At 39.0% G+C, this 21775-nt stretch overlaps 2 protein-coding genes across 2 annotated transcripts; both read left to right on the forward strand.

Moving 5' to 3' along the window:
• Nucleotides 1-1944: 1944 nt before the first annotated feature.
• On the forward strand, nucleotides 1945-7468 carry trpc6b (transient receptor potential cation channel, subfamily C, member 6b). The gene is made up of 12 exons (XM_087796484.1): nucleotides 1945-2251; nucleotides 2584-3339; nucleotides 3669-3854; nucleotides 3917-4081; nucleotides 4203-4419; nucleotides 4511-4738; nucleotides 4919-5183; nucleotides 5240-5435; nucleotides 5541-5747; nucleotides 5840-5890; nucleotides 6015-6090; nucleotides 6145-7468. The coding sequence occupies exons 1-12, from the start codon at nucleotides 2120-2122 to the stop codon at nucleotides 6279-6281; spliced, it is 2616 nt and encodes an 871-aa protein (XP_087652610.1). The 5' UTR covers nucleotides 1945-2119; the 3' UTR covers nucleotides 6282-7468.
• Nucleotides 7469-10006: 2538 nt separating this feature from the next.
• On the forward strand, nucleotides 10007-18846 carry pgr (progesterone receptor). Its single transcript, XM_087796485.1, has 8 exons — nucleotides 10007-10601; nucleotides 11853-11962; nucleotides 13971-14087; nucleotides 14932-15234; nucleotides 16073-16217; nucleotides 17053-17183; nucleotides 18172-18329; nucleotides 18400-18846. The coding sequence occupies exons 1-8, from the start codon at nucleotides 10063-10065 to the stop codon at nucleotides 18553-18555; spliced, it is 1659 nt and encodes a 552-aa protein (XP_087652611.1). The 5' UTR covers nucleotides 10007-10062; the 3' UTR covers nucleotides 18556-18846.
• Nucleotides 18847-21775: the final 2929 nt, after the last annotated feature.

The following is a 21775-nucleotide window of genomic DNA, read 5'->3' on the forward strand; positions in this document are numbered from 1 at the left end:
CATGCCTGACAACTGTTGTTTTTTTATTTTATCTGCTGGAGAGAAGACAACAACAGAAACATATGTCTCATAGTATTTAGCCTTTATATTGCACTAGTTCATGTTATATAAGCAGCCCTGTGTGCTCACCATCACTGAAGCAAATCTATTTAAGGCTAATTCAGAAGAACATTCATTCTCATCATCTGTCTACAGCAGGAACCTTGTTAGACATGGAATCTCTTGAAGAAATGACAGTACATTTATTATTAAAATGGACTTTTTTTCTACCGAGCTAAAGGGTATAAATGTGTGCGGAGTTGGAGGCGTGCCAGGAGGATGGTTCCGTGGGTGGCATCGCACATGTCAGGAGGTTTATAATTCAGCTCAGAGCAGCTGTCAGGTCTGCTGCTCTGTTGTTGCTCACACTGGTAGCAGCTCAACAGCCTCCATAGATTCACAAGAATCCAGTTTGAAGCTGTTGTTGTCACATTGAATCAAAGGAGATTATGAACTGACTTCATGTTGTGTTACACGGAACCAGTGCCATTTTGTACAATGAAATATTAACATTATATGATACCTCCGTGATTATCATACATCTATACACATAATGTTTTTATTGTGAGTCATTTTTCATTTAAGACGCAACTTATTCTTCTCAACATTTAATGTTTTCCTGTCAAATAAACCTCTCTATTCGATGTTGAATATTCAATTTTGTTATTTCATTTTAGACACAATTCAAATTCTCATCTTCAACATGTAGAAACTATGTTGCACGTGTCTGGTTCAGGCCCCGGGGCCAAATTTGGCCGACCAAGATATTTTTTGGTAGATATGAAATATTGAGATAGTAAAACACTAATTCTAGTTTAATAATCATAAAAAAGGAGTAAAACAAGTAGCTTATTATGCATGATGATATCAGATTTGTGATAGTTAAGTTTTGTTCTGAAGGAGTACAATTTCTGCACCTTTTTAGCACACTAAAGACCATATTTTTATTTATTTATTTTTGTTTTGCCATGTGAGTTACAAAAGTAAAACATTTGATGAAACTGTCAATTTACGAGAATAATCACATTCATATAGCACAGATGTCAAAATAAAAGCATAGGAAAGTATTCTTTCTAAACAGGCTAAATGTCATCAATTACTTAACCCAGATGAGGAAAAGAATAAAATTACAACGGCTGAAATGACATTAAATGATTAATTATTGTCATTTTTAGACATTATTAAATTGTGTTTATTTAATACAAAACAATGTGCAATACAACAAATGTCCAGCAGAAGGTGACAGTGTCACATGAGTCCCTTTTCTCCGTACAGAAACAACAATTATAAGTCCAACAATAGTCCATGAGTAAAAAGAGACAGTTCAGAGCGGACTTGGCTGCAAGTCGCGTGGTCCGTAGGGTTACAAGGACAACATGCCGACGATGAATCAGAGAAGTTTCCAGCCTTATTCTAGTAAGAACATAAGTAAGTAAGTAAGTAATTCATATTTATAAAGCGCTTTTCTAGACGAGGGTCGGTAAATATTTCCTGATTCCGTGATTGATTTTCAACCGCACAATATGTCCTTATATTAGAAAAAAATAATGCAGATGTTTCTGGTTACTGTCAAGTGTAGTTTTGCGTTTAGAAGTTTTGATCCCAAGTCAGTGAACTTAAGTCGCTGTGGTAGTTCTCTGTCCATCTTAGCGTAGAGCTAAGGTAAGGTAAGGTAAAACTTTATTGATCCCTCAGGAGGTCTCATTCGGGAAATTGTTTTTTTTACCAATAGCCAGCAATTTTTCCTAAACAATAAAAAATAATACATAAAAAATAAAATAATAAGAAGAACATAAAGAGGAAGAACAAGATGACACAATCTAAGTATAAAGATAAAGACAAAGAACATAGGTCAAAGAAAAACAACAAAGACAAAGGATACAAAGACTAACATAGAACAGAACATCCAGATACTCTCACTCCACTCCTGCCCCCGAACTCAGAATTGTACAATTTAATAGCCCGAGGGATGAATGAGTCCCTGAGTCTATTTGTTTTGCACCTGGGTAGGAGCATTCGTGCACTCATTCTGCTTCTCTGCTCACTGATGACAGTGTTCAGAGGATGACTTTCATCATCCATGATGGACAGTAGTTTGTTCAGTGATCTCCTCTCAGCAGCTGTCACCAGTGAGTCCAGCTTCATTCCAACCACAGAGCCAGCCCTCCTGATCAACCGGTCCAACCTGTTGAAGCTAGTGTTACCCTCTGAGGTACAGTAGGGGTTTCTCACAATGCTTACACGTGTCATTGTCTGACACTAAGTATTCTCATCTTGATCTTTAAAGTATGTACTTTTTTGAGTATTGTTTTGATTGTCTAAGCGCTTTGTGACCCTGGTCTCGAAAAGCGCTATATAAATAAATATTACTTACTTACTTACTAAGGTGGCTTTAATTATTTCCACTCTGTACCAAAAATGTTGCCATGAAAACTATTAAAAAGTGGACGACTTTAATACTCTCAGAATTTTTCTGAAATTCTTGCTGTGCCAATTTATGTCAGCTCAGTTCTCATCGCTCTGTTCTCATGTGTTTTATTGAAGTGGACTCGTCAAGGAAGACGGCGATCGGCGATGGCTAAACTTCGGAGACAGGTCTTGAGACCTGGTTACCTGTTCCACGCTCAGTCGTGCTCTAGTCTGTCCGCCGCAGAGGAGCACTTCCTCGTCTCCATCGAATACGGAAACGCACCTGAGGTGAAGAGGATGCTCGACGAGTTGCCACACCTGGACGTCAACTGCGTCAACTACATGGGTCAGAACGCTCTGCAGCTGGCGGTTTCCAACGAGCATTTGGAAGTTACCAAACTGCTGCTCCAGGAGAAACACGTGGCGAGGGTCGGCGACGCGCTTCTGCTGGCCATAAGTAAAGGATACATTCGTATCGTGGAGGTGCTGTTGAGCCACCAGGCCTTTTCTGACGTCCAGATCCTGGTCAACAGTCCCAGCCAGGTGGACGTCCAGGAGGACTTCTTCGCCTACGACGAGGACGGCTCGCTGTTCTCCCACGACATCACTCCCATCATCCTGGCGTCCCAGTGCCGAGAGTACGAGATGGTCTACATCCTGCTGACGAAGGGGGCTCTGATCGAGAGGCCACACGACTACTTCTGCCAGTGTGGAGCCTGCGGCGAGCAGCAGGGGCGAGACGCCTTCAGGCATTCACAGTCCCGCATCAACGCGTATAAAGGTCTGGCAAGTCCGGCGTATCTGTCCCTCTCCAACAAAGACCCAGTGATGGCGGCCCTTGAGCTGAGTAATGAGCTGGCTGTCTTGGCAAACATTGAGAAGGAGTTCAAGGTAGGTAGCACGATTGAAACTCACTGGCTTATAATTTTGAAATATGTTCTTGGTTCAGGTTTTAGACTTGTCCATTATGAAGACCAGAGACTCAATGTTAAAGATATTGACAGCAGTTCGAGGTAAGGTCAGGAGAGCTTTTGATAGATGGTGTAGAAAGTAGGGGGGACACCAGAGGTGTAATACATGTAAAGTAACCTCAGGGAAACTAATGCAGGACCAGCCAAGGAATCTGGAGGACTGAAGAGAATTCTTGTTTGAGAAAATCTAACTGAGAACTTTCTCATAGTGCAGTATGTAGTTTGACTACCTTCAACTTTGTGTTTCAGAATGATTACCAAAAACTATCAATGCAGTGTAAAGACTTTGTGGTGGGACTGCTGGATCTTTGCCAGAACACGGATGAAGTGGAGGCTGTCATCAACGGAGACACGGAGATATGTAAAAGCTGCGAACCTTTGGGCAGAGAAAACCTCATCAGGCTCAAACTGGCCATCAAGTACGAAGTCAAGAAGGTAAAAGAAAAAAAAGGAGCTTTTTTCGGTTGTGTTCCACCATCTCACTTTCTGTCGTGCAGTTCGTGGCACACCCCAACTGTCAACAACAACTTCTCTCCATCTGGTATGAGAACTGGTCAGGACTGCGACAGCAAACGACAGCTGTGAAAATCCTGCTGGTTCTCGGAATCGCTGTTGGGCTTCCAGTTCTGTCGCTGGTGTCCTGGGTCGCTCCTTCAAGCAAGGTCAGTTTGGCTCCTGTTGACCAATACAGTTCTGTTTGGTCAGGGGGTGAGATGTTACCTTCACTTGACCACTCTTGAGTCTCACTTGACAAATTCTTGCTGAATGGATGAAATCTTCCAGGTGGGGAAACTCATGTGCGGACCTTTCCTGAAGTTTGTATCCCACGCCGCCTCCTTCATGATATTTCTGTGCCTGCTGGTCTTCAACGCCGCGGACCGTTTTAATGGACCGTCGTTGCTGCCGAACATGACGACGCATGATTACCCCTCACAGCTGTTTCGCATGAAGACCACGCCGCTGACCTGGATGGAGATCCTAATTATTCTCTGGGTCGTAGGTGGGTTTTCACGGCACAAGACTTTGTGTTCTCTCTTGCACCTAAGTGAACTCTTTCTCAACTGTTTCTTCTGTCAAACATTTCCTTGTAGGTAAAATCTGGGAGGAATGTCAAGACATTTGGTCCCAGGATCTTAGAGAATATGTCTCTGATCCCTGGAACCTTCTAGACTTCAGTATTTTGGCCATTTTTATGACGTCGTTCGTTGCCAGACTGATGGCGTTTTGGCACGCCTGCTCGGCTCAGCGGTACGTCGACCTCCACGTCGCTGATCTGACCAGCACCTTGCTGCCCATTGAGGTCCAATACTTCCAGCTGCGTGAGTGAGCAAATTAACAGGAGGTTGAGAATTTAGATCTTGATAAAAAAATCTGTACTAGGAAAAGATTATTGATCCAAGTATTTTGATTCATAACTTATTAAAATAGTATTAATATTAAGCTGGCACAAAACCGTCTGATCCCTGCGTGACAGTAACACATTCTCTGTCTGGTTCTAGCTCGGTCCAGTTGGCTGCCCTCGGACCCTCAGCTCATTTCTGAGGGCCTCTACGCTATTGCTGTGGTGCTGAGCTTCTCCCGTATTGCCTACATCCTGCCAGCCAACGAAAGCTTCGGGCCACTGCAGATCTCTCTAGGGCGCACCGTGAAGGACATTTTCAAGTTCCTGGTGGTCTTCATCACCGTTTTTGTGGCGTTCATGGTGGGAATGTTCAACCTGTACTCCCACTACCTTGGGGCCAAGCACAACGACGCCTTCACCACGTGAGTAGTGAGAGGTTCTTACGTCGGACGGGAACGTGACGGTGTTGCTTCTCAAGGGTGGAGGAGAGTTTCAAGACCCTATTCTGGGCCATCTTTGGACTGTCGGAGGTGAAGTCCGTGGTGGTCAATGTGGACCATAAGTTTATCGAAAACACCGGCTACGTTCTGTTCGGAGTCTACAACATCATCATGGTCGTGGTCCTACTCAACATGCTCATCGCCATGTTCAACAGCTCCTTCCAGGAAATCCAGGTAGGGCTAGGGGATCATATGGATTCTCCCCAAAAAAAGTCCCACATTCACACATCAGAGAGACTTCACGAAAAAGACAGTAGCTTTCTTTCTTCTACTCACCAGAACGATGCAGACGTGGAGTGGAAGTTTGCGAGAGCTAAGCTCTGGTTCTCCTACTTCGAGTATCGAGGGACTTTGCCCGTCCCCTTCAACCTGGTCCCTAGTCCCAAGACTATGGTCTCCTTTCTAAACGGAATTACATCCTACATATGGGACGCACCCAGAGACCAGACCAACGACGGCTCGGCTGAGGAGACAGAAGTAGACAAGGTTAAGGAGAAGATGTCGATTTCGGTTCCTGTCGACCATGATGCTCTTCTTTATCAAGGCGGTCATAATGTAACGTATTCTATGCCTTTCAGCTAAAAGAAGAACAGAGTGAGGATGCATCCTTCAGCGAGACCCATCACCAAGTGAGTCGTCAAAGTAGAGCAGCGGTTCTAAACTGGTCTGGCTTTGAGAACCGCCATTAGCTCCAAAATGACTAGAACAGGTCCCCGACCCAACAGTTGATGAAGGATTTGTTGCTCCTGACAGAGGATCATGAATCGCCTCATCAAGAGATACGTGGTCAACGCCCGCCGGGAGAAGGAGAACGAGGACGTGAAGGAAGGTGAGTTCTGGTCGTGTTGTTCTGTTATCAGTTTTCACCGGCGACGCTCTGCAGGTGAGCTGAAGGAGATCAAGCAGGACATCTCAGGTCTTCGCTTCCAGCTGCTGGAGAAGGAACACCAGGAGATGGAGTCGCTGGCGGAGCTCGTGGGACAGCTGAGTCATGTGGTCCACCAGAGACAGAAGCTTTAGAAGCATTAGATCAAGTTTTCATCCTCGAAACTGTCTGATTGACAAAAGAAGAAGACATTTGTAGTAAATATTTGTGACTAATTTTATTATTTTTAACAGTTAAAGAAGGTCTGATGAAGCTTCATGAAGCAGTGTCATGTTGTTTAGAGGTCAGTAGGTGGCGCCATCAGTTTAAAAATGATGTGATGTTTCATTAGAACAGTTCAAAACAAAGGAGAATAGTGCAGAGACCGCCATCTAGTGGACTCTAAAAATAATGACACTGCTTCATGAAGCTTCATCAACATCCAGAGGGATCAATACAATTTATCACTACTTTTAATTATACAATTTTAGTTTTCATTTGCCTGTTTTTTTTCATTTAAATGTAAGAAAAGTCAAGCATTTTATAAAGTCATTCTTGACAAAAACATTAGTGGAGAGATTATATCAGTCGTTTCCAGAGTTAAATATTTTTTAGGACAGGTAGATAGTTTTTTTTTTTTTCATTTTTTAACAAAAGTCAAATTCATTTAGCTGCAATTGCATTTAATACAAATTAATTGTTTTAACCCTTTCCTCTTCATTAGCTAGTCACAAAATGAAAAGTAAATAACACAACTCAACACAACCGCAAGATGGCGCCATCACATCAGTTTAAAAACCCAGGTCAGAGCCACCAGAGGGCGCTGGAGCAGCCGTGTAGCCGCTGCTGTGATGTTTTCCAGCTGGATGCTGGACAGACACTCGAGATCATCTCCTGACGATAAATTATGGGCCTCGACTCCTCTGGTCCGAAATGTTTCCCCGCCGACATTAAATCCCCTCGATTAATTCCGTCTCCGCCGGAGTGCCGCGGCGCGAGAGGCTAATGGAGCTTTATGGTTCGTGAGAGCTCGGCAGCAGGTGCTGGAGTGCACTTACCCGCCTGCTGTGAGCAAGACAAACGTCTGAGAACACTCTGACCTGTCAGGAGGCTCCATCCAAGCTGTCGTGACTCGCCGAGGCGGCTTCAAACAGCCCAACACGTCGACCACAGAGAAGTGTTTTTCACTTTTTTCACAAGTCAATGATATCGTGAATGTGTCGGTGAAGCTTCGTGAAGCATCGCTTTACTCGCACTAACCACTAGATGGCTCTTTTGTCCTTTGAGCAGCAACATTAATGAGGATATATTTTAAAAACCGAGTCATAAATGGGCCCTAATCTGATGTCTTCAAACCACTAGAATCACAGAGTTGTTCCCTAAAACATATTCTTTAAGAGGAGACATGTGGAAAGTCCTGCTGAAAAAAAACGTAGCTTTACTTCTTCTTCCTGTTAACATCCCATTTGATCAGTTTCCCCTTAACACCAGTCAAGAATACCTTCTAAGTACAAAAACTTCTTTCCAATGAGCTATTATATCAACATCATGACGGTTAAAAACTGACTGGAAGCTGCAGTGATGAGTTCACTGAGAGGGAGTGAGACTTTATTTGAGTTTAAAGTCTGGTTCTTGTACAATTGCTTCACAATGTTTTGGCCTTTAGAGCTATTTTTGACACGCTTTAATCTTCCCAAACTTTCTCTCAGCAACAATTCAAGCAGAGTTTGTGGCTTTTGTTTTCATTACGAGAAGCTTAATCTGACCCAAGATACATTCTTTTTGAGATCCGATGTGACAAGGATACATTCAGAGTCAGTTGAGGGAGTTTTATCGCAGGAGAAACATGACGCAGGAGATCGGGTCAAGGCCGGCGAGCGCATCAGCCGATTAGCTCGAGCAGCAACGACGCTATCGAGCAGATACTGAACACAGACGCCAGTCTGAGGCGCCGCCGTAAGGAAGAGGAAGTGAGTCATGGAATTACTACACACACTTTCTACTCTAGATGTACACACAAATACATGTCAAATACATGTGCCAATAGAGTAATAATTATCAGGTATATATATATATATATATATATATATATATATATATATATAATTTACAGGCGACAAGGTGTTCAAATATTTTCAAGCTTCTTCTGGTTTTATATAAAGACGAAAATGGACATTAGGACAAGAACAAAGAATGTATAACTTTATGACAAAATTAAAAATGACGTCTTTTATGTTTGTGTTATGTCTTTTTTAGTCGATGATCAATTAAACTGATTTGAAACCTTTTCATTAAAAATTACTGTTCTGTCGCATCGGTGAATAGGGTTTAATACGGTGGCCCAGAGTGCAAAACTAATTTACAAACTTTGAAATACAATTTCTTGAAATTGTAAATATGTTTCAGAGTTTGTAAATTTGTTTCAGAGTTTGTAAATTTGTTTCAGAGTTTGTAAATTTGTTTCAGAGTTTGAACATTTGTTTCAGAGTTTGAACATTTGTTTCAGAGTTTGTAAATTTGTTTCAGAGTTTGAACATTTGTTTCAGAGTTTGAACATTTGTTTCAGAGTTTGTAAATTTGTTTCAGAGTTTGAACATTTGTTTCAGAGTTTGTAAATTTGTTTCAGAGTTTGAACATTTGTTTCAGAGTTTGTAAATTTGTTTCAGAGTTTGAACATTTGTTTCAGAGTTTGTAAATTTGTTTCAGAGTTTGTAAATTTGTTTCAGAGTTTGAACATTTGTTTCAGAGTTTGTAAATTTGTTTCAGTTTTTGTAAATTTGTTTCAGTTTTTGTAAATTTGTTTCAGATTTTGTAAATTTGTTTCAGAGTTTGTAAATTTGTTTCAGTTTTTGTAAATTGGTTTCAGAGTTTGAACATTTGTTTCAGAGTTTGAACATTTGTTTCAGAGTTTGAACATTTGTTTCAGAGTTTGCACTTCTGGGCCAGCGTAGTTTCACAGAACAGTTTATTCTTCTAATTAATTGTTCTACGCTGTGGTGTGTTGGGAATGTGTCCAGAACTATGCTCTTTATCTTTAGACTATGATTGTTTCATCTTGTCCTTTGTTTTTATAGAACCTTTGTTCTTATTCTTATGAATTATATTCCATGTTAATCTTTGTATCCTTTGTCTTTGTTATTTGTCTTAGATCTTTGTTCTTTATCTTTGTTCTTAGATTGCGTCATCTTGTTCTTTCTTTTTAAAGGAACATTATTCTTATTCTTTTTTTTATGAATTATAGGTAAGGTAAGGTAGAACTTTATTGATCCCTCAGGAGGTCTTCTTCGAGAAATCGTTTTTTTTTTCCAAATTATCCACAGCAAATACAGCAATTTTTCATAAAAAATAAAAATATATAGTCTGTATTGCTAATGAATAATAAAGTACTATAACTGCATCCACTGTAACCTGTGGTTCTTGTTCAACACAAACATAAACCATCATTTTAATTCAGAGAGCACAGTTTTTTTTAAGTGAATCAAAGACGTTTTCTTTGAAAAGATAAATTGAACATTTAAAATTGTTTCAGTGATCAAATCAACAACATTTATGTTTACCTTAAAAAAAAAAGTATTTAAAAATACATGTTCATAAATGTTGTTGTTTTTGATTAGTGAAAAAAAAGTTTTCTTCTTATCCTTAAGATAAATGAAAAAATAACAAATATGTTTGATAAAAAAAATGTCGGACCATCTATGGGATTAAATAAAATCGCGCCCCCTGGTGGAAGCTCTTCATCTGAGCCCTGATCACATCTGACTCTCAGTCCTGATGCAACAGGAGGGAGTCGCTGAGGAGCCTCGTCATTGGCTGAGGGAGTTCTTTAGTGACTCGGTCTGGGCTGATGCTGAGGTTACGTCACGTAGTCCGGGTCCACGGATCTCAAAAGACTCTTTCTGGACCCGAGGACGGACCGGGCGGAAGGTCCACGACAGGATGGTTTCATTCGCAGACTCCACCGACGCCAGAGTCAGCGACTTCATGGGTCCCGGGTTCGACTCCGGACACCTGCTCCCGGGCGACTTTCCCGACCTCCTCCTCGACGACGTGGCCCAGTTCGACTGCGACGACGTCCCATGGCCGGTCCAGACCCCCGCGGCGTCGGAACCTCTGCTCGCTTTTAAGTTCATCAAGGACGAGAAGGTGGTCCGGGACTCGCCCGCGGAGACCCTGGACAGGAGGATAGCGCAGGGTGGATTCGCCTCACCGGCTCCGGACGGTTCGCCGAACTTTGAACAGAACCCCCCGGAGCCGCTGGTGAGGACTGACTCCATGGGGTCTCTGATGGGCAACTTTGACCCCGGCGCGACCCAGCAGGCGTACAAGAGCTCGTGGCACGTGACCAAACCCGCCGAACCCCAGTACTGGTGCCAGTCCACGGGGGGTACCGAGGACCCGTACTCGCACTCGTACCACTTCATCCAGAACCAGAGTTTGTGTCCGAGGAATCCGTCCGCGTTCTCGACATATCCGGGGTGAATATTTCTGATCACGTGATCACCTTTTCACGTAAAATAACTCAATAATATTCAAACATATTTAAGTTAATTTTAATAGAAAAATAACGAGATTTACCGCTTATAGAGTTATAGAAATTATACTGAAAATGAAAAAAAAAATAGCAAGGAAAATAAATATAAAACATATCTTTTTATTTACAAAACAAAAGCTGGAGTGAAAGTATAAAGTATCATGACATTCAATTCGATGTTTATCTTTGTATCCTTTGTCTTTGAACTATCTTCTTTATCTTTAAACTATGATTGTTTCATCTTGTCCTTTGTTTTTATAGAACCTTTGTTCTTATTCTTATGAATTATCCTCTGTATTGCTGTGTTCTTATTGGAAAAACAATCTATCTATCTATCTATCTATCTATCTATCTATCTATCTATCTATCTATCTATCTATCTATCTATCTATCTATCTATCTATCTATCTATCTATCTATCTAAATTCAGTCAAAACATCGAAGAAAAAAAGATAAAAAACATTAAAATAAATTAAAGTTAATTTACAAAACGCAGCAATGAAGCTTCATATATTTGTGACCAAAAAAAACCACAACAATAAAATATTATTATACAAGGTCATATTATAAAAGGTTATTAAATAAAGGGGATATTTTAAGAACTGTAGCGATTGCGTTTTAAATGAGCAAATACAAAAAAGTGGAAAATATAAATTAAACACATGAACGGTGTAATATAATTTAATTATTTAAAATAATCGATCTACTGTGTAACATTTAGTTATTTTTAGTAATTTTTTTGTAAGATAAGTTTAACATTAGAAAAGGGAATGGTTTGAAATGGTGAATATTAAGACTTAAAAGAAGAAATTAAAAAGAAAATGTATATTAAATATAAATAATAGGTTAGGTTAGGTAGAACTTTATTGATCCCTCAGGTCTCCTTAATAATTAATAAGGTTAATAACAATTAACTTAACTTAATGATCTGTTTGTAATGTGTCAAATAAAATAATAATAATAAAATAAATAAATTAAAATGTTGCCAACATTACAACATGAATTCATCAAATATACTTGTAATGTTTAGTTTTACTAATACCTTTCTGAGAATTAAAGAAAGATTCAAACCATTTGACTTCATAAAAACACGTCTCCTGACATAAGATGATGGACAGGAGTCTGCTGGGGGCGTGCCCTGACAGTCGACCCCCATCTTTATGTGTAAATCTTTAAGTTGTGTGTGTCGGCGCAGGATGCCGCCTCGGCGGGTGTGTCTGATCTGCAGCGACGAGGCCTCAGGCTGTCACTACGGCGTGTTGACCTGCGGCAGCTGCAAGGTCTTCTTCAAGCGAGCGGTTGAAGGTGAGAAACTTTGAATCTACTTCTTAACTTTAAAGTATATACTTTATTGAGTATTGTTTTGATTGTTTAAGCGCTTTGTGACCCTGGTCTGGAAAAGCGCTATACAAATAAAAATGACTTACTTACTTACTTAACGTCTCCTCCGATCTGCTGACTCAGCGGTTTTTATTATCTCATTATTATTTCCATTTGTTATTGATTTGACTGGTTTGCAGTGAACTTTCTAGATGTTAAAATGTAAATAATACATTTATTTACAGTAGTTCTGTTCTTTACTGGAGCTTTTATTGATCTTATGTTATTTTTTTTACTTTTTCAAGAGTAGATTTTTTTTGGGTTAAAATATATTTTCACTTTTAAAAATCGATCATTAGTCATTTTTAATTTGGTTTGTATTGTTTGTATTTGTTTTATTTTTCACTCTTTTGTTGAATTTCTTTAGTGTTTCTTTTCATTGTTGAAATAATTTCAATTTTCCACTCTTTTGTTGATTTATTTTTAGTGTTTCTTTTTATTGTTGAAAGAATTTCAATTTTTCACTCTTTTGTTGAATTTTTTTAGTGTTTATTTTTATTGTTGAAAGAATTTCAATTTTTTACTCTTTTGTTGAATTTTTTTAGTGTTTATTTTTATTGTTGAAAGAATTTCAATTTTTTACTCTTTTGTTGAATTTTTTTAGTGTTTATTTTTATTGTTGAAAGAATTTCAATTTTCCACTCTTTTGTTGATTTATTTTTAGTGTTTCTTTTTATTGTTGAAAGAATTTCAAGAAGTTGCTGCTCTGTAAACAATTTGCTTAACGTGAGAATTCAGTGTCCGTCATGAGTGGTCATAATGTAATGGTCGACGAGTGTAACTTCGTGGTGAAGTAACTAAAGATGACTCGGTGAATGACTCGAATCCTTTGGCGAGTAGATTCATGTGAGTCATGTTTTGGTTTTCCGAGTCGTTCTGTGCTTGTTTTCGGAAGAGTCGGACCCATGACTCATGGGCAAGTGAAGATATCAGAGTCTTTTAAAAGTAGTGATGGTCTGATGAAGCTTCATGAAGCAGTGTCATTATCTTCAGAGTCCACTAGATGGCGGTCTCTGCACTATTTTCCTTTGTTTTGAACAACTGTTCTAATGAAACATCTTTCAAGCAAATTATTACTATTATTATTGTTTAAATGTACCCATTAGCATATCAGTGTGTACCCAAGGTTCAAGACTTAATGTTACAATTTTTATTAAATACACATCATTATATTAAATATACACATTTTTTAAATTTGAAGCATTATTTTACCAAATAATTCAATATAATACACGCCTGAAAGGTGTTGATGAAGCTTCATGAAGCAGTGTCGTTACTTTCAGAGTCCACTCGATGGCGGTCTCTGCACTATTTTCCTTTGTTTTGAACAACCGTTCTAATGAAATATCACATCATTTTTAAACTGATGGCGCCACCTACTGACCTCTAAACAACATGACACTGCTTCATGAAGCTTCATCAGACCATCACTTATTTAAAGACAAAAGAGACGCATGTGTCATTTGTGTTAAACCCGGGCAACAGTCTGAGCGACTTGTATCCACTAGACTCGAGTCCCATGGGACTTTAGAATCAGATTGACTTCCTGTCTGACAAAAAACCAAAAGAATCACTGTTTCAAAGAGAAACCATCTGTCACTTTAAAACCGTATAACAAACACAAAGGTTCATTTGAAAGAGTTTGGATTCTAACGTCAGCTTCCTGCGAGCGATGCTTCTGCTTCCTGCTCCTCACGGGAGTCACGACCTTCTATGGTTGCGCGTCGATGATATCAGCGTGTTCTTGTTTTCCCCTCGTTATCCGGTAATTGGAGATACAGACGAGCCGGCCGGTCTCGGCCGTGTCACGGCGTCCCGACAGGCGGCGGGGAACAGGCGGCGCAGGCGGCCATGTTAATGGACCCAGAACCCTTCAGAACCTTCATTACGTGACTCAACGGTTGCTTTTGTGTGTCTGGCTCTCGCTCCGCAGGCCATCACAGCTACCTCTGCGCCGGACGCAGCGACTGCATCGTGGACAAGATCCGGAGGAAAAACTGTCCGGCGTGTCGCCTCAGGAAGTGCTACCAGGCAGGGATGATGCTCGGAGGTAGGTGGTCAAAAAAAAGAAGAAATAATAGATAATAATAAATAAATAAAAATTGTAGTTAATAGTTCTTTTTTCAAGTACTCTAAAAATATTCATTTTTCAAAATCCCTTTTATTACACATTTGTTTTAATTATGTATAATAATGTTAAATTTAAGGTGGAATACATTAATTAAATTATCACTACTGTCCAGATCTTATAAATAATATTAGATATAAATGTGTTTATTTATTTTATACGGCTTTTATCCAATATCTCTTATTTATTGCATGTCATTCAGCTCATTTTATTTAACTCATATTTATTGTGTATTGTCATCAACATACATACATTCTCTACAAAACTGGCAATAAAGGCTGATTCTGATTCTAAAATAGGAAGAAAATAGAGGAAAAAAAGTAAAAGAAGGAAGTAAAAGAAACAACTTATATAAATTCATAATGACAAAAACAAAAGTGGTTGCAGTTAGAAACATGCACCTTGTCCACAGACAAAATTAAGAATTATTCTGTTGCATGATGGGTAATAAATTGTCCTCAATACCCTTTTTTTTTCTGTTTTGCAAGTGTATTACTAAACCATGTTCTTAAATTATTATTTTTTTAATTTCTCGTTTTTTTTTTTAATTTTAATAATGAAGTATAACGTAAAAGAAACATGAAATAAACACAAAAATATTTTTATAATTTTTCTTTTCTTCTATTTAAAAAAAAAATCAGATTTGAATCCAAGTTATATTAGAAAAAACTGAAGGCATTTTTTTAAATAAATATTTTTCCGATTCCTTGAAATGTTTTATACTTGGGGAGTTTTCACCGCACTGACCTCGTTCTCCTCGTCTCAGGCCGGAAGCTGAAACGCTTCGGCGCCTTGAAGGCTTTAGGTCTTCCCCCGACCTTCATGTTCCAGTCCCACCTGGCCATGTCCAACAACGGTCAGGCCTTGAGCGGCGTGTCCTGCATCCCGGGCATCCGCGAGGTCCAGTTCTCGCAGCTCATCAACGTTCTGGAGAACATCGAGCCGGAGGAGGTGTACTCGGGCTACGACAGCTCTCAGGGAGAAGTTCCTCATGTGCTCCTCAGCAGCCTGAACAACCTCTGTGACAAGCAGCTGCGGTGGGTCTTCGAGTGGTCCAAGTCCCTGCCAGGTGAGACCCTCAGTCGCCCCCAAGACCTGAAACTTTTCTGATATTTCGTTTTTTGTTTAAACTAGAAACCAATTCTTAGCTCGACTTGTATAGTTTTACAGTTTTCAGGAAAGTTTTTGATTTTCTATTGTATACATCATTTTTGGTTGTTGTTTATCATTAATTTGCTTTTTGGGATTTTAAAACATCTTTTTTCCCAGTTACTTTTCAACTGTTTGTTCTGAGAAAAAAAAAGTAGTACTATTTATCGTATTTATTTAATTCTCTTTTTCTTCACTAATTTCGCAAAATAGATGTTTTTTCTAATTAACAAAATATTCTTTATTAAAATTGTTTTGTTTTATGTCACACATGTGATTGACATATGTATATATATATATATATATATATATATATACAGTATATGATATATATGATTATCCACATTTCTGACCTGAAAATAGAAATAATACATTTGTTTTTTTATTCAATAATAATTGTTAAAACAACTGCATAGAAATAATCAACAATATTATATTGTTTTAAAATACTTTTCTAGACTTTTTCCTCTTTAAATCTTTAAATACTTTTAGTTTTTGTTTAACTAGAAATCTTTTTTTTAAATTCTAAATCTTTTATCGGAATCATTTTTGGTTTTATTTTATTATAATTTTTTTAATACACTTTTATTTTGTATTAGTACAATATTTTTGTTTGTTATTTACCATTTACCTGCTTTTTCTGCCTTTGGATTTAAAATATATTTTTGTACCATTTACTTTTGAACTGTTCTGGAAACAAAAATTTTCTAATGAAACATCGCATCAATTTTAAACTGAGTTTTTTTTTCGTTCCACAGGATTCCAGAACCTCCACATCAACGACCAGATGACGCTGATCCAGTACTCCTGGAATCACCTCTTGGTCTTCTATATGGGCTGGTGCTCCTTCCAGAACGTCACCAGTGAATTCTTGTACTTCGCCCCCGATCTGATCCTGAGCCAGTGAGTCACTGCCGAATGAATCCGAGTCGGCTCATTATGAACGTGACAATGAACACTGCATGAAGGTTTATGATGAAGCTTCATGAAGCAGTGTCATGTTGTTTAGAAATGATGTGATGTTTCATTGGAACAATTTTCCAATTAGGAAAATAGTGCAGAGACCGCCATCTAGTGGACTCTGAAAATAATGACACAGCTTCATGAAGCTTCATCAAACCATCACTAGTTTAATGATACATTCTCATCTAGACCACTAGATGGCAATCTTTAGGTTTAACCACTAAATTAATGAAACATCACGGTCAACACTGTATCATGAAACTGTATAATGGAACTGTATCATGAAACTGTATCATGGAGCTGTATCATTGAACTGTATCATGAAACTGTATAATGGAACTGTATCATGAAACTGTATCATGGAACTGTATCATTGAACTGTATCATGGAACTGTATCATGAAACTGTATCATGGAACTGTATCATTGAACTGTATCATGAAACTGTATCATGGAACTGTATCATGAAACCGTCACTGCTTCATGAAGCTTCATCAGACCATCACTAATAAAAAAAGGGGTATTTTAGGAGGAAGGGTGAGAGTAGCTACATTTGTATTCAGTGAGACAAGAGTGGAGATGATATCCTCTCCAGGTGTTCGTGTATTTGGGTTCACAAGTGAGGGGACGATCGAAAAGGACAGATGTGTCGGTGAGGAAAGAGCTGAGCCAGATGACAAAAATCTCAAAGCGTTGACAGCAGGAGCGCTTCACGTGACAGAGCGCACCTTAGGCGGGCGGGAAAAGGGAAGTCTGACCTAAGTTGTCGTCCTCAGGGAGCAGATGAGGAGGTCTCCAATCTACGACCTCTGCTTGGCGATCCAGTTCATCCCCCAGGAGTTCACCAACCTTAAGGTGACCAGAGAGGAGTTCCTGTGCATGAAAGCCATCATCCTCCTGACCACAGGTGAGCCACGCTTGCGTGTTTATGATTATACAAAACGTATTTTAATAGTTTAATAATAATTATACTGGAAAAGAGATTAAATACAATTTACAACAAATAACATTTAATGTAGACTAAATAAATGTGTATTGAATTTCTCATATTTATTTACCCCAAATATATGTTTTAAATCAAATTAATTGTCTTTTGATACATTATATAAATCAGTCATCCATGTTTATTTATCCACATTTCTTACCTAAAATCGACATAATTCTGGGGCGTCTTTTCTCAATAATAATAATAAAACTGTCAAAAAAAATAATCAACAATATTGTTTAGTAAATAACATTTACATGTAGCGGTAAAATATTTTTTTCTTCAAGTTTTTTTTACCCTTTTACCCTTTGTCCTTACCTCATTTACCCTCATTTCCCCTATAAATATATATTTTATAAAATTGATTGTCTTCAATACATCATACTTACTAAATATTTGTATTTATTTTGTCATCCATGTTTATGATTATATATATATATTTAAAATTGAATCCATATTTACAACCTAAAATAGACATACATTTTTTTTTCAAGCAATAATAATAATAATAAAAAGTGGGACATAAAATAATGATCAATAATAATGTTGTAAATAACTTTAGTACATTTAAAGTCCATTTTTATTTTCATTTTTTTTTTTCTAAATTATTTGGATTAAATTCTACAATTTTACCCAGTTTTTTTTTTTCCTTCCATTTCATAAAAAAAAAGAAAAGAAATTACTATTTAAAATATTTCCGTGTGCTTTTTTCTTCTTTTGTTTTTTGTTTACTTTTCTGTTTTAAAACAGCCATTTCTATATTTATTCTACAGCTGACATTTTCTTTGCACATTAAGGTTAGCATTATTAGCTTAGCATGAAAAACCTGACGTGGATTATAAGGTTGACGGTGAACAACCTCTCGATCCGTGTTTGGTTTTATACAAACGTTGCAACATTTTCTCCTCAGTGCCTCTGGAGGGTCTGAAGAGTCAGGGCGCCTTCGAGGAGATGAGGCAGAGCTACATCCGCGAGCTCACCAAGGTCATCCACAAGAAGGAGAAGAGCGTGGTCGCCACCTCGCAGAGGTTCTTCCACCTGACCAAGCTCATGGACGCCACCCACGAGGTGAGTTCGTCGTCGCACCCGTGAGCATTCAATTGAATGACCCCCCCCGTCCCTCCGTCCCCCCCTGCAGATCGTGAAGAAGGTCAACCTGTTCTGTCTGAGCACCTTCGTCAAGGCCGGGGCCATGAGGGTGGAGTTTCCGGAGATGATGTCGGAAGTTATTGCGTCCCAGCTACCCAAGGTGCTGGCCGGAATGGTGAGGCCTCTGATGTTCCACCACAAGTGATGCAAGTGAACGCACCGCGGGGCCCCAGGACATCGACCCCTCTCTGGCCCCTGCTTGCATAACTGCGTGACCGACGAAATCTGCCCCACGGAGAGTAACAAGGAATGTTCAACATCAGAAAATCCCATCAAGTGCTCGTGAACTTTCAACTGACAAACTGCTCAAACTCGGTCGTGAAATCAGATTGCAGTAGCGCTCGAGCTAACACTTGGGCGAATTTACGGAAGTTAACGTGTTTTAAGTTCAACTTCTGTTCTGGGATGCAAACAATAAAATAACTCCAAAGTTCAATGTTGGTTGATAAAGTGGAGTTGAATTTTCCCGCCAAATCGGAAATCTCAACTTATGTTTTTGACAATTTTACCAGCACGACGCTAGCATCAAATCGGAACTATCCAGATATCAATTGCTAATCCACATCATGGTGGTGTAAAAAATGACGACACGATGTTCAAAAACTTTACGAATTCATGACCGATATTAGCGATGCTAATCCAGCTAGCTAACACTGAAGGTCACTTTTCATAAAAAAAAAACATTCCAGATGAGAACCTTTCAAAACATTAGCGAACTTAAGCTGGAATGTGTTCATTTCTCATCTTACCATCGACAATTATTCAACAACCTACCTTTGTAAAAAATAGGCGACAGCGATAGAAATTCTCTTGTTGATAGCGTCATCGCAGCGGTACCTGGGTTCACACGTGTTTCTATCACTCTTTTTGAACGTTTTGTTATTAGGAATGACGTCTTGTTTCATGTGTGTAGGAGGACGGAGCAGATGTTGCCGACTTTACTTGTTTGTTAGTGTAAAAACAGGCGGTTGACGGTTCAATTCTTTCCGTTCACTCGCTCTCTTTGTCCCCTGCAACCACTCTCCACTGCCTCAATATTAAAGTGTGTGCACAACACCAACAAAGTGACTCATTCAGTGGTTCTACTACGAACTGTTGCCGCCACAAAATGGAAGCAGAGGACAATATTCAATGTGTTTCTATTATTTTTTTATACTTCCACATTATATAAAAGTACTATTCCGATTATGATCCACCATTTTTTCTCCACTAATCGAGATTGATCTACTTTCATAGATCAACCTAACCCTTGTGTTATCACTGGGTCAAGGTGACCCGGAGACCCCCAAACAAATGTGTTTGTGGTATCCCTTGTGTTGTCTCTGGGCCAAACACATTTGTTTTCAGGCCTCTGGGTCACCTTGACCCTTAGATAACGCAAGGGTTAAGAGAATGTGTAGAAGTAGTTTTGTGGACAGAAATCAAGCACCGTTACGAGTAGATTGCGGTTCTGAAAGGTGTATTTTTTGGGGTGTGAAAGTGCGGTTAAAAAGTTGCACTAGAGGTCACGAGTCCGTCGGTTTGTCGTAGAACCCGGGTGCGTCTATATATTATCGATTATTGCCGTCCCTGTCCAACGAGCGATCATATTTTTGTACTGCAACTTTGTAAATCAGCAGATAATATAATTTCAAACACTACGGGGGATCAGGAGTGTGCAATGAATCATGGGTAAGAGGGTCTGACCAGGATTTATCTACATTTCCAGTAACTTTATGTGCAATAAAGATGAAAGAAACAACTTTTTTTTTGTCATTTATATTTATAAAGGTTTTAGAAAATATAAAAGTGTTTCGATTTCGACGCAATGTACTACTTTATTCCTCTCATGCATGATGGTAAGAAAAATACAATTTTATTCTAGACTCAGTACATCAAATTGCGACAACTTCTAAGCGATGTTTGAAAGCATTTGTTGAAAATGTCATTGCGATGTTTGGATTTCTCTGAATTATTATTTGTTAAAACCTCCTCAGACTTTCACAGGACCTCAGAACACAAGAGCAGATCTTCAGCTCTGGAGCGCGAGGAAGCTCTCATTATTCCTGGACTGATGGCAGACAAGAGAAAAGTAACACCACCATATTGAATCTGAGAAGGAGTTTTATCCCGGGGAAACAAAAAAAAACAATCGCTGCTCAAGGACAGGCTGCCTTCGAGGTGATGGGAATGAACGTCCTGATCTTGGCCACGACACAAATATCTCTCGCAGGATGATTTCCATGTTCACTCTCTAATCTCCCATGATGCCAGAAACAGTAACAACTGGTGCATGACCTTTATTGTGAAACGCTCAAACTAAATATTCCCACATTAGTGACGAGAAGAATTTTCATGATACAGTTTCATGATACAGTTCCATGATATAGTTTCATGCTACAGTTCCATGCTACAGTTTCATGATACAGTTCCATGATACAGTTCCATGATTCAGTTTCATGATACAGTTTCATGATACAGTTCCATGATAGAGTTCCATGAGACAGTTCCATGAGACAGTTCCATGATATGGTTTCATGATACAGTTTCATGATACAGTTCCATGCTACAGTTCCATGATACAGTGTTGACCGTGATGTTTCATTAATTTAGTGGTTAAACCTAAAGATTGCCATCTAGTGGTCTAGATGAGACTGTATCATTAAACTAGTGATGGTTTGAGGAATCTTCATGAAGCAGTGTCATTATTTTCAGAGTCCACTTGATGGCGGTCTCTGCACTATTTTCACAACTGTTCTAATGACCTCTAAACAACATGACACTGCTTCATGAAGCTTCATCAGACCATCACTAGTTTAATGATAGTCTCATCTAGACCACTAGATGGCGATCTTAAAGTTGAACAACTAAATTGATGAAACATCAAATAATTATCAAACTGATGGCGCCACCTACTGACCTCTATAAAACATGACACTGCTTCATGAAGCTTCATCAGATTATCACCACATTAAACCCACCCAACAGCGGATTCATGAAGCCTCTAGGCACAGAGCGGTTGTAGCTAGCATTAGTTAGCAGTAAAAACTTTTTTTTCTGTACATGAATAGCAGGTAAAAATGTGTTGCATCTTTCTTGCAACTATAATGCAGTGTTGTCGACGTATTGATAAAGTTGTGTAGTGCCTTTAGGGAGCAGGTTTTCTCGTTATTGTTTCGTCAGGTACAAATAAGCTCGGTTGTAAAAGAGCCATCGCGGAGGCGACGCCTCAACGAGCGAGGTCGTGTTTGCGGGACAAAACACTAAATCACATCGGAGCGACTTCCTCTTTTGCGTCTCGTCAAACAATAACTACAAATGGAATATATATGTAAACGTGTCAGGAACACATGGTAAGAAGTGGTTTCTACTGGAGCTGCCAAATG

Source organism: Callionymus lyra, chromosome 7 (assembly GCF_982586985.1).
Source record: "Callionymus lyra chromosome 7, fCalLyr1.hap1.1, whole genome shotgun sequence".
Classification (NCBI taxonomy): domain Eukaryota; kingdom Metazoa; phylum Chordata; class Actinopteri; order Syngnathiformes; family Callionymidae; genus Callionymus; species Callionymus lyra.